Genomic DNA, 13,634 nt, shown 5'->3' on the forward strand with positions numbered 1-13,634 from the left:
AGCACTATAGGAGGAGCCCTTCCGATTCCCAGTCAGGGCACATGCCAGGGTTGCGGGCTAGATCCCCAGTTGAGTGTGTACAGGAGGCACCGAATTGATGTTTCTCTCTCTTTCTCCCTTCCACTCTAAAACCAATAAAAACATATCCTTAGGTGAGGGTTTAAAAAAAACCACCTAGTGTGTCAAAATAAATTTATACCTTAATTAAAAATAAAAAACAAAACATAATGTTTCCTTAAAAGCAGATATTATTCAGCAACTATTCCAATAAACTAGGATGTAGTTCCCCTTATTTCAAGGTTCATGGACTGGATGAGCCACCCCCATAACCCAGTGAGAAAGGAGCTGTCCCTGGAGGCTGAATGAGAATCATTTATGTCTAACTGTTCAGCCTACTTTGCTACCTGGATTTCAGATTCTCCTGTTTAAAATACACTTGCCACCCTGTATCTGGCCATAGAATGCAGAAGCCAACAGAATGGAACTGACTTCAGCTAGCCAGCCCACAAATACTTATTAAGCATCTACTGTGTTTGCCAGGCTGGGAATATAATAGAAAACATAATGTGGGTTCTAATCTCATAGAATTGAGAGTCTATTGCAGACATCAGATTCTTGGTTTCCAGAAATCAGAGTTGTTCTGATTTTCAGAGAAACTTAAAAGAATTATCCTTTATGTTCTGCATGGACAGGACTTGTTTCACTCAGCATTGTATACCTAGTGCTCGGCACATTTTAAGGTATCCACCTATGTTCCCAGAATAAATGAATGAATGATCCGATATAAAGTGAATACTTAACAAAAAACCTAAACTGAGTGTAAGGTATGCTCCTAGAGCTGTTTAAGAGCACTTAAACACTTCAGTATTGTTCCCTTTTTCAGGGTAACATAGAAAAAAAATTAAATTCACTATTGGGCAAGAGTCAAAACCTTATTTTCTTTGTGGTGTGTGGGTTGTGTCTGAGTTAGCTTGCCTGTTGTGAGGGAAGGAAGGAAATTTAGAGAAGTCAGTGGTTTTATTGCCATTATGAGACCTTCTAGGCATTCCTTCCATCAACAAATATGCACTGGGCTAAGCACTGTCCCAGGCATTGAAGATGCCATGATAAGCAAGACTGGCAAGATCTCTATTCTCTGGAAGCTTCTATTCTAGAACTCTCCATAGACTATTGGACTATTATTTTCACCATTTACTTTAGGTGATTATAATTACTACATATCACTTTTATAATGAGAATATTTTTAAAAGGGGAGGAAAGTGGAATTCTTTAATAAAGGATGGATACAAATAGGGACAGCTCTGTCTCATTACACAGCAGAGGTGGTGAAAAGACCAGACACTCATTTACCACAGAGAGTACATAAATAGAGAGTACATAAATTTTCAGAAAGAAATTCTGTCGTCCCTTTCAACATTTTAAATAAGTTTCTCTTCTAACCAAGTACTTCCAATCTTATAAATTTATCCTACTGAGTGTTTGCACAAATAAAGAATGTGTACAAAGACGTTATTGCAACATTATTTGTGATAGTGGAAAATGAGAAATAGCCTGCACGTCCATCACTAGGGAACTGAATAAATAATGTTATGTTTCTATGATAGAATACAATGCAGTTCTTTTTCCAATGAAGTAGATCTGTAAGTACTGGCATGGAAAAATATCCATGATATATCATTTTAGGGTCAGGGATAAGTCAAAAAGGCAGGTTATTTTTTTCAAGGAAGAGTTTTCTACAATATAACAACATTTCAAGTGTTTTACGCACCTTACATATGTTCTCATTTACTCCTCATGAGAACCCTATGAAACAGATACTGTCATCATCCCCACTTTACAGATGAAGAAACTGAGTCAAACCAGAACTTGCTCAGTTAATGCATGTAGTGACCTTAAGCTCATGTGCTTTCCTGGAGCTACTCTGTTAGCTCCAGGAAACGACTAACTCTCCCTTTTGCTTAGACTAGTTTGACTTGGGATTCTCCCACTTTCAACCTAGAGAACCCTAACAATCCAAATGTAGACCAATAGAGGCTGGGTAGCTTACAGCATAACACTAAGTAGTTTTTAAAAAGAAGAAATGACATCCATTGATGTGAAAACCCAAATACAGGGAGAAAAGCAAGTTTACGAGGCAGGGGTGTGTGTGTGTGCGCGCACGCGTGCGTGGGGGGCGGATTTTATATTCACACACATACTTATAGAGAGGGAAAAGGAAGCTATATTCCAAAAGATTAATATTGCTCACCTCTGGAGGCTAGGATGGGCAAGACTTTCACTTTTCATTTTTATATACTTCTGTGTATTTTTTAATTTTCAAAAAAGCATATCATACTTTTATAAAACTTTTAGGCCAAAAATAACTACAGGAACCTGAAACCAATGCAAAATAATAGACAGTAAACTGTAATTGAAAAATAAAAAAAATAACCGCAGGACATTAATTTGACACATTTTATGTTATACAGCGTCCTACTTCATTGTCTCTATTCCATATAAGAAGAGAGGCCTGGGAACTTGGGAGACCCAGGCATCTAGTCCGGGCTATTGCAAGTGTGTTCTGTAACCGGGGAAGTTGGTTTGCCTCTGTTGTCTTTCTAAGAAGGGTGCTTGTGCCCTGGCCAGTTTGGCCCAGTAGTTAGAGTGTCAGCCTGCAGACGGAAGGATCCCAGGTTTGATTCTGGCCAAGTGCACGTACCTCGGTTGCAGGCTCGATTCCTGGCCCTGGCCCGGGCATGTGCAGGAGGCAACCAACGGATGTGTCTCTCACAGGGATGTTTCTCTCTCTCCCCCTTCCACTCTCTCTGAAAAGCAATGGAAAAAATATCCCTGGGTGACGATTAAAAAAACAAAGAAGGGTGCTTAAAATCACAGCAGCGACTATCTCAGTGGTTTCTAGGTGCCAAGCACTGCGCTAAGCAGTTTCCTCACAACAGCTCCACAAGTTGAGCATCATCTCAGTTTTCCCGAGAAGAAAACTGAAGCACATGTTGGAATCAGAATCTGAACTCGGGTTAGGTGGCCCCAAGAAGCCATACTGTTTCCATTGCACTCTCCCAGACACCTCTTACCTCATGTCTCACGGTTTCCTGGTGCCATAATGATACACTTAAACCCAGAACTCGACTCAAAATCCTCCACCTGGAACACATTATTGTTCTAAATTAATCCCTGGCCACTATTATAGTTTTATTTTTTCTGTATGTTGTATCAAGCTCTAAAACAGGGGGTCTCAGCTTCAGTACTACCGACCTTATAGACAGAAAAGTTCATTTGGTGCAGTCCTGGGCACTGTAGGATGTTTGGCAGCATTGGTGGCCTCTAACCACTAGATGCAAGTAGCATCCACCCTCCAGATGGGACACCAAAAATGCCTCCAGGCATGCTGCCAAATGTCCCCTGAGGGCAAAGTCGCCCTGGAGTTAAGCACTGCTTTAAAAGGAGGGTAAAGCCAAATGCCTGCATTGACCTGGAAGGAAAAATGTATTGAAAGGAGATACTGAATCTAGTAAACAGCTGTATAATTCTTTGACTTTACCAGCTCGGGGTAAAGTCAGCTCCATGTATTTCACAGTTACTCACCATGTGCAGAACACTGTACTAGTTACATATACCTATCCAAGATTCAGGGAGCTGGTGAATTAGAATAAATCTTGGCTCTCGACAATGGCTCCACTTCCAGAGTGAAATTCACCTTTGCCTGAGAGGAAAAGAGCCACCCAGAGGCTGCTGAGTGAGGATGGATATTCAACAGAGAACAGCAGTAACTGAACAATGCTGATTTTATTCCAACTAAATAAAGCACAGGTCATCTGGGCAATAAGCTTAACTCAAGGGGCAAAAGCCAAGAAACAAGGATGTTTTGTTTTGTTTGTTTTTTGCTTTAATCATCAGTTACTGCACATGGCTGTCTTCCACATCTCCTCTCAGAAAATGTGGGTTAACAAATCTCATGCAAAAAAACACAGGAAAAGAGAAAAAAGGGAAATGCAATTCATCTAGTGTGTAGTTGAAGGTAGTTTCTCCAATTTCTCTTCTGCAAACTGCTCCGTCAGCACGGTCCACTTCGGATTATTTTCATATCATGACCATCTTCCCTGCAAATTGAACAACCCATTTATTACCTACTATACTGACACTGTCCCAGTATTTGTATTAAAAAAAAAAACTAGGTTATGTTCCTTCTTGGGCAATGCTTATTTACTCATCTTTAAAGCTAAATGAAGAAAACAATAAAGGTGAAGGCCTCTGCCATTGTTTCTCTAGCTGTAGGGCACAGGGCACTAACCCCAAAGAATCATTCTGAGCAGACCTAGGCAGCTAGGTCAGAGACTGAGGTCAGAGAATAGACCCCTGACATACAAAGCAGCAGACCTGGAGGAGGAGTCCCGGTCACCTGGCCAGGTGTGTTAGATGAAGAGCATCGGGTGTCATACATTTATTATTCAGCACTGTCTAGGTAGAGTTATTAAGATCTATTTCCCAACTAATGCTGCAGTACATGCCCTCTAAATTTAAAAAAGCATTTAATATTCCACAGAGTTTAACTATTAAATATACTCTTAATTTTGGAAAATCGCCCATCCATGGATAGTAACGTAACTAAATTCTCAGGTCTACAGTTGCACATGTCATTCTCCAACTTCAGCATGGAAAATGCACTGAAGGAGTCTGTGTACTTTTAAATGGCAGTCTGAAAACAGAACCACTTACGTCGCATGTGATTGTTATATCCCAGAAAAGAGCCACTGCTTCTTAATTAACCAAAATTCAAGGTCTAAAGAAAACATGCCTATTCTATACTGTAAAAATGCGTTACCTGATTTTCATGCACAGGGTACACTCATTGGGATAAGTGGACATATCGCTTCCACATACAGGGTTAAAGTCTCTGGGACATCCTGGTAATTTATATTGATCACAGTTTGGCTAGAAAAGAGAAAGGAAGGCAGAAATTATCGAGAACAACTTGAAACACCTAGATTTCCTAGAAATACCCTAGAAAAATACTTCCATTTTACACACACACACACAAAACATGATTTTTCTAATGCAAAGATCAGGTGCAATGTTAAGACATTGGTTCAACGCCTCTATGTATGAAAAAATTCTCAGAGGGAGGTTTGGTCTGCCGATTTTTAAATGAAAGTCCGAGGCCTGCCACCATGCCTACCTGATTATCCTCTAGCTTCATAATTTGCACTTCACTACTATCTCCTTGTGGATGTTCCATTACATTCCACCTTAATCCCATGGCATTACGCCAAGACACACTCAGGAATCTAATCTTTTAGTCTGGGCTTTTTAAGATACTGGCATTTAACCACCAGCACTAAAGAATGCAGCAGGCTCAGAATTGGACCTTTCAGGTCATTATGGGCTGAACTGTGTCCTTCCCAAAACGATATGTTAAAGTCCTAACCCCCAGGACCTCAGAATGCGGCTTTATTTGGAAATAGGGTCTTTATACAGTAATTAAGCTAAAAGGAGGTTATTAGAGTGAGCCCCAAATCAATATGGGAAAGTTTGGACAGAGTCACACACTGTCCAAAATCATGTGAAGGCAGAGAGAACATCATTTACAAGCAAAGGAGTGCCTGAGGCCACCACATACTAGGAGAGAGGCATGGAACAGATTCTCCCTCACAGCCCTTCGAGGGAACTGACCCTGCCAACACCTTGATTTTGGACTTCTAGCCTCTGGAACTGTGAGACAATCAATTGCTGTTGTTTTAACCACCCCAGTTTGTGGCACTTGATCACAGCAGCCTGAAGAAACTGTAATGGGGTCAAAGAACTCAAACCTCTGATTTGATGGAACTGAGGCCAGAAAGGTAATATGTCTTGCTCTTAGCCACTAGTGTCCAGCAAGGCCAGGACTAGAACTGGTCATGGTGACCAGACTGGTGCGCAGAGTTCCAATTTCACAAAAAGTTAAATATATGGCCTGCTGTATTTCTGCTTTATATTCATACATTTATATATACAATTGACCCTCGAACAACGCAAAGGGGTTAGGGGCACAAACCCTGCATGCAGTAAAAAGTCTGCATATAACTTCTGACTCCCCAAAACTTAATCTATTTTGTTTGTTTTAGTAAATGGTGATCACCTTTCCTCACTTCAGAGTAAAAGAAGTCACCTTGCACCTTTCTATTGATACTATCTGGATTTATACCGGCCTAAGCAAGACTAGCCACGGGCCAAACCCTGAAGTAAAAGAGGGTTTGCCGGCCCTTCCCATCCCGTTCAGCATGCCACGCTTCACTTAGGAGCACGATGTGTGCTTGCTGCGCCAGGTTCACTAAGATGATGCCGCCTAGGGCTGCTCGCACAGGCAGAGTAGATGCCCTCGCATCCAACAAGACTGGGACAAGTGGTGGTTGGCTATTTAACTGAAAAAGTAGATTAAAGCAAGGGAGCAATAACAAAAAAGTAATGCATACTCTAAACATGTTATCCTAAAACATAAATGGAAACAAAACTGCCCATCTTTTGATGTAAGACCATGAATAGCAATGCATTTGGTCACCTGTAATGCTAGGTATGACCATATGGCTAAGGTCAGGCCAATGGGACATTCCTGGAATTATTGTACAGTAGCTTCTGGGACCCTGTTTTTAAAAAAGCTGTCTTCTGCTTCCCCGCTCAATTTGTATTCTTCTTTGTCCATTCCTCCATCCTGCTGTGAGGCACTTACCTTTAGACCAGAAGGACAAAGGCCACATCGCAGAAGGGCAGCACTGTGCAATATTATTTTGTCTTTATTACTTGTAGCTGAATCTAATCTTTTTTTTTTTTTTAAATATGACTTTGTTGATTTCAGCGAGAGGAAGGGAGAGGGAGGGAGGGATAGAAACACTGCTGATAAGAATCGTTGATCAGCTGTCTCCTGCATGTCCCCTACTGGAGATCAAGCCTGCAACCCGGGCATGTGCCCTAATCGGGAATCGAACTGGCATCTCCTGGTTCACGGGTTGAACCTCAACCACTGAGCAACACCGGCCAGGCTGAATCTAATCTTAATCCAAGAGGTAAGACCTTTCCTTTGAATGTTTCCTCTAAATTTTTTGTGTGCAAAACTCATAAATAAATCACCTAGGATTTCCTGTTTTGGTTTCTTTAAAACAGGACTTCTCAACCCCTATTCATATTTGGGACCAGATAATTCTTTGCTGTGGGCGGTTGTCCTTGGTACTGTAGGATATTTAGTAGAATCCTTATTTTTTCACCACTCATCAAAAATAATAGTCTAAATGTCTTTCCGGGGTGAGGTGGGAGGCAAAACCATCCCCAGTTGGAACCATTGTTTTAAAATACAGTGAGAGCCCGGCCAGGCGTGGCTCAGCGGTTGAGCATCGACCTAGGATCCAGGCGATTGGGGTTCGATTTCCAGTCAGGGCACATGCCCAGGTTGCGGGCTCGATCCCCAGTTGGGGGCACGCAGGGGGCGGCCAATTGGTGGCTCTCTCATCATTGATGTTTCTATCTCTCTCTCTCCCTCTCTTTTCCTGTCTCTGAAATCAATAAAGATATATTTTGAAAAATAAATAAATAAAATAAAATACAGTGAGAATTTAAAGACACTTGCAAAAACAATAATATCCAATTTTTTAAAAACTTTTTTACAGTTGTTTTACCGACACCTAATTCAATAGCAATATTTTTTAGCAATTTGTCTTTTAGTAAGTCTTTCTAAAGCATTCAACACAATTCCCATTTGAAGTACAACTTTCTTTACACTCATATTTATGTTGTCTGTACATTTTTAATTAAAATAAAACTGGAGACTGACCTAACAGGCATGTGAACACACACACTTGAGTATTGCTACTACAATTCCACTGGTGGGAATAAAGTCAACCGGCATACAGACAGTAGTCTATCTGCACCAGGGGATGATTAATATGCTGCAGGAATTGTTCAGAGAGAAAGGAAAGGGTCATCTGTTTGTGAGATACTTAAGTGGAGGCTGATTGAGTTTTTAATTATTAAGAAGTAGCCCACTGTGGATCCACACAGGGCTGCATGTGCATGTCACCTTGGAAGCTTGTTAAAAATACAGATTTGGGGCCTTCCCCCAGACCTACTCAATCAGAATCTCCAGGGTTAGAATCTGTGTGTCTAGAGGCTCCTGAATTCTGATTCAGCTAAGACTGGGTTTAGTAACCGCTGCTTCCAGTCATTCTGACAATCAGTCCACTCTACTTGGTGAAAGCTAAGGAAAATGCACAAAGACACACAATTTGAATCACAATTTCAGAGAACCTTTTCTACCTCCTCCTTTATAATCAAGATATATCTTGCCTATGTCCCACTCTCTCAAAGATGACCAGGTAAACAACTAGCTAATCAAAGTTAATCTATGCCTGAAAGTCTTAGGATTTTTTAAATATTCAACAGGAGTTTTCAAATTCTTTCATCTCAAAGAATGACTAATATATAACTTTTGAAGAGCTGGTAAGGAAGTTTTTGGGGGTTTTTTTTGAAGCAGAAGACTTTTGATGTCCCTCATTCTTTGAGGAACCTGGCCAGCTGCAAGGCAATGTTGGTGTTCCAGTCTGTTTCCAGTCTCTCTGATTCTCCTGACTTCAAAGCTAGGTTTGGATGCCTACCATGTAACTTTATGACATTTGGGTTACTCACTTCCCGGATTTTCTCTTATGTGAGACATAAGACTACATGAACAAACACTTCTCACCCTTAACAATGAGGTCAAATAATTTCATTAATAAACTACTCCCCCTGCCTGACCGGTGTGGCTCAGTGGTTGATCGCCGACCTAAGAACCAGGAGGTCACGGTTTGATTCCCGGTCAGAGCACATGCCCAGGTTGCAGGCACACTTCCAGTGGGGGGCTTGCAGGAGGCAGTCTATTAATAACTCTCTCTCATCACTGATGTTTCTATCTCTCTCTCCCTCGCCCTTCCTCTCTCTGAAATAAAAATGTAAAAAAATAAAAACCTACAGCTTTAAATTAAATAAATAAAATAAATAAATTATTCCCCCAATAAACCCTTAGTTTTATTCATTTACCCAAATTTGTGCCAAAGGAAAAAAATTCAGAATACGTTCATCATCTGGGGAGGCTAAATTATTCCCACAAGATGTCAACTATAGGAACTCACTCCTAGCAGATAGGAAGTCTCCCCTTGCGGACTGTTCCTCAGAGCTTCAGAAGACAGTCTGTCTGGAGGAGGGCCACCTGGCAAACTTACTTATTCCTTAGAATCATTTTAATTTTTATAAAAGGATGTGATATGCTTTTAAGGAATTCTCTGAGCTTTACACTCTGAAACTTTTACATAAAGTTACATATACTTTATCAAATATATTCCCTTATTTATTCATTCAATAAATGAATACGCTAAGATTTTAAGATCGATGTTATAAGAAATACAAAGACAAATTGAGTCCTGCCTGTAAGAAGTTTAGCATCCAATAAGGGAACCAAGAAATACACACAGTGTTCTTACAGGATGGGTAGAATTTAGAGAGGTTTGGGAGAATGTCTACCTCAAGGACATAGAAGAGACTAAGTAAAGGCACAGTGGTGAAGGAAGTGTCTGACCTGAGAGCAAAGCAGTTTAATTTAAAGGAACATCCAACACCCATTCATGACAAAAACACTTAACAACCTGGAAACAGAGAGAATTTCCTCAACCTGATAAAGGACAGCTACAAAAAACCCACAGCTAACATTATACTTAATGGTGAAAGACTGAATGCTTTTACCTTAAAATCAGGAACAAGCAAGAATGTCCACTTTCATCTGTTCTATTCAACATTATATGGAAGATTCTAGCCAAGGTAATTAAGTAAAATAAATAAAAGCCACCCAGATTGGAAAAGAAGAAATAAATCTTTCTCTAATCAAAGATGACATAATCTTTTTATATGGAAGGTCCTAAGGAATCCATACACACACAAAAAACCTATTAGAACTGAAAAATTCAACAAGATTAGAAGATACTAGATCAATATATAAAAATCAACTGTATTTCTATACACTCACAATGAACAATCTGAAAATATAGAAAATAATTCCATTTATAATACTATCAAAAAGAATAAAATATTTAGGAATAAAATTTAACAAAAGAGGTTTAAGAATTATACACTGAAAACTACAAAACACTGTTAAAAGAAATTAAAGACCTAAATAAATGAAAAGACATCCCATATTCATGGATCAAAAAACTTAACTTTCTTAAGATGGCAATACTCCCCAAATTGTTCTATAGGTCCAATGCATTGCCTGTCAAGATTTCAAATGTCTTTTTTGCAGCAGCAGAAACTGGCGAACTGATCTTAAAATTCATATAGAAATGCAAGACGCCCAGAAGAGCCAGAACAATCTTGAAGAAAAAGTTGGAGGATTAACACTTCACCATTTCAAAACTTACTACAAAGCTACAGTGATTAAAACAATTTAGCACTAGTATAAATATAGAGGGGTGTAAACTATGGGAAACAAGCAAAAGGTACAGGTAGAAAGAGAAAGGTAGGCTGCAGTAAGGACATGAAACATTCTCTGTGGGCACCCGGAAGTCTCTAGGTTTTGCACAGACATGCTGTACTCAGAGTAAAGATTTTGAAGAGTAATTGCAGCAGGAGCTGGAAAGTGGAGATACTAAAGATTGAAGAAAATCGCTTAGGGAGCTATTATGCTAGTCTAGGCAAGAGGTAATGGGGGCCTTAAACTGGAGTACTAGCAATGGAAATGGGGAAGAAAAAGAAAGATCTCTCTCTCTCTTTTTTAATCCTTACCCAAGGACATTTTTTCCAATGCTTTTCAGAAAGAGTGAAAGAGAGGGAGAGAGAGAAACATCAATGAGAGAGAGATGGCTAGGACTTGATTAATAACTGACAGCTTTCCTAATTTTTGTTCCCACTTGCAACTTAGGACCAATCAGAGAGAGCCAAATATGCCCTCCTAACCAATCACACGTCCAACCTATGCACTATTTGCTTTTAGGTGTCTAGTCTCCAGCTTCCCCATGCCAACAGCCTCGAATCAGGGCACGCCTGAAGCCTTCCTTCCTCCAACCCCTCCACCTGAATTTGCGTCTCTGCCAAATACAAGTGAGGTAGATGACTCTGTTGTTACAGCAAGTTCTGAATAGTTTTTCTTTGTTCTCATTTGGTTGGTCTTTGCTTCCACAGAATTTAATTTGATAATTGTACTGTATTAAAAATGTCTAGCACATTAACTATTAAGCCACGGACATTCCAAATCATTAAAAGAAATATTAAAGGAAACAAAGTCTTGAGGCCTTCAAGGCCTGAGCTATTTTCAACCAAAATTTACATTTTTGATCTGTATTAAAAAGCCTCCCTGAGATTCTCATTTCTAAAGCGTCAAGTTTCAAAAGTGGCAGATCTAAAAACTAACCCCCAACCCAAACTGTTGTGGGCTTCACTGTATCAGAAACAGTACAAATGGTTTCCTACTTACTGTTTTATAGTCTAAAGGTTGGCCAAATTGATTGTTCAGAGAGGCTGCAAGAAGAAAACAGACATTTTAAAGTATGTGATTATGGTTAATTCTTGTTCATAAGAGGCTTTTTAAATCCAGCTTGTGATTTATCCAGGCCACACCTTCTCCCTTTCCCTTGTGAGACGCCTAATTTCTTTGAACCACCCCTCTGACCACCCACCTCCAAAGGATATTCCGTTTTTTCTGGCACCTCTCCTAGCAGGCACACACAAAGAACATTTGGTACGGGTTCCAAAGTGACCACCTTAATAGGGTTGCTTGAGAAAGGGCTATGGAGCTATGGAATAAATCAGAGAAGTAACTCCTAATATAACTCCCACAATATTCTTTTCCTCTGCAGCTCAGAGTAATGAACGCAAAACTTAACATTAGGTGTTAGCATTATAACTCCATTTTAAAAAGGGCGTCAGGTCTGGCTGGACTGAAGCCCTTCTCAGACGCCCGGAGACCCTGGCGCACCGGGCCCCCAGCGTTCCTAACCCGCATACACCTCCTGCTGCGGTTGGGCAGGGCCGCCGTGGACCTAAAAACCCGGCGCCTCATCTTGGGCTCCAGGGCTCTGCTCTAGGGAGAAAGGGCAGCCCGCAGGGCGACTCCAGGCGCCCCGGGAACGAAGCCCAAGCAAGAACTAGAGGGGCCCTGGAGTTCCGCCACCCCCACATCCCGCCGTTGCTCCAGGACCGTGGCGGGGCCAGAAACCGCCAGTAACGGGTGCGAGGCGGGGGCGCCAGGGGCGCCAGGACCCCGCAATCGCGGGGAGGCGCCGCTCATTACCCCTCCGCGGGGCCCGGGGCCCAGGGCCGGGCGGGCGGGCAGGCGGTACCTGCCAGGGCCCCTGCCAGGAGCCACAGCACCGCGCCCGTCGCCAGGAGCACCATCCTCCGCCTGCGCCGCTCCGAGGCTGCGCTTCAGTGCGGGCGCGAGGCGGGACCGCGCGGGGTCGGACTGCGGCGCTGCGGGGCGAGGGCGGGGCGGGGAGGGGAAGGAAGGGGAGGCCGAGGGCAGGTGGAAGAGCCAGGCAGGGGGGGAAGGGGGCAGGAAAGGATGGGGGAGCGAGGGGGGAGGGGAAGCAGAAGGTGGGCCGTGCGCGTCCCCGTCGTCCCACTCCCCACGCCGCTGAGGGTGGGAGTAAATAATAAGGGGGCGAATCTTTTCCCGCAGCAACAAGACCCTTGTAAGAGCCCCGGGAAACAACTTCGTGGGCTGTCAGCCCCCGTTTCTTCAGCATCTGCTCCTACCCAGGCAGTGTTTCGGAGGCTGAACTGGAAGAGTCCCTGCTCGCAAGAAGCTCTCCAGTGTAGGTGTTGGGAATGGGTGACACAGGGAACTCCAAAGCAAAGGAATAAATACAATTGTTTCTAAAATTAAGTGTTAGAGCTCGGCTGGGCGTGGCTCAGCGGTTGAGCGTCGACCTGGGATCCAGGAGATCTGGGTTCGATTCCTGGTCAGGGCACATGCCCGGGTTGCGGGCTCAATCAATGACTCTTCATCATTGATGTTTCTCTCTTTCTCTCTCTCTCTCTCTCTCTCTCTCCCCCTCTCTCTGAAATCAATAAAGATATATTTAAAAAATAAAAAATAAATAAAATTAAGTGTTAGAAAATGTTGGGGGAAAGGAAAGGCTCTCCATTGGGAGGCCTGGAAAGGCTCTTCATAGGTGGCGTTTGAGCTGAAAGCTGAGGCAGGAGAAGGAAGCTTGGTGAAAGCCTGGGGGCAAGAAGTCCAGGCCCAAAGACAAGGAGTGCAGAGACCCCGAGGCAGGAGCCGGCTCAGTGATTCAGCTGGAGGGGGAAAGGGAACAGGAGAGGGAACTGCAAGGTCAAGATCATGTATGGCTGGGTAGGTCATGATTCAGTTTTGGATTTTTTTCTGCTTGCTGTTAAAAGCCAGTGGAGGACTTTAAACAAGGGAATGCCCTGATCTGACTTATGTTTTAATAAACTGGATGAAGAATGGACAGGAGATAGATTTGGCAGGGAGATAAATTAGGTGGCTGTTGCGGTGATGGAAGCAAGAGATGAGGTGTGTAAAGAGGGCAGTTACTCTGTTCCTAAGCAACTACGCACTTGTTCCTAACTCAGGTCACATAGGCTGTTGTGTTGTCACAGAGCCAAACATCTCCAGCCTGTCCCAG

At 42.3% G+C, this 13,634-nt stretch overlaps 1 protein-coding gene across 1 annotated transcript; it reads right to left on the reverse strand.

The window, feature by feature from the left end:
- Positions 1 to 1,246: 1,246 nt before the first annotated feature.
- SPINK2 (serine peptidase inhibitor Kazal type 2) lies at positions 1,247 to 12,607 on the reverse strand. Its single transcript, XM_081141487.1, has 4 exons — positions 12,324 to 12,607; positions 11,459 to 11,502; positions 4,820 to 4,929; positions 1,247 to 4,097 (listed from the first exon to the last, which is right to left on the reverse strand). Exons 1-4 carry the CDS (start codon positions 12,376 to 12,378, stop codon positions 4,052 to 4,054), a joined length of 255 nt encoding a protein of 84 aa, XP_080997613.1. The 5' UTR covers positions 12,379 to 12,607; the 3' UTR covers positions 1,247 to 4,051.
- Between the last annotated feature and the right edge of the window lie 1,027 nt (positions 12,608 to 13,634).

Source organism: Miniopterus schreibersii (assembly GCF_964146895.1).
Source record: "Miniopterus schreibersii genome assembly, chromosome: 1".
Taxonomy (NCBI): Eukaryota; Metazoa; Chordata; class Mammalia; order Chiroptera; family Miniopteridae; genus Miniopterus; species Miniopterus schreibersii.

Coding starts and splice junctions, on each gene's coding strand:
- SPINK2 (XM_081141487.1), bottom strand. CDS start 12,378: ATGGTGCTCCTGGCGACGGGCGCGGTGCTGTGGCTCCTGGCAGGGGCC. Junction 11,503..12,323: donor CCTGGCAGGGGCCCTGGCAG/GTACCGCCTGCC, acceptor TTCTTCTTGCAG/CCTCTCTGAACAATCAATTT. Junction 4,930..11,458: donor AACCTTTAGACTATAAAACA/GTAAGTAGGAAA, acceptor TCTCTTTTCTAG/CCAAACTGTGATCAATATAA.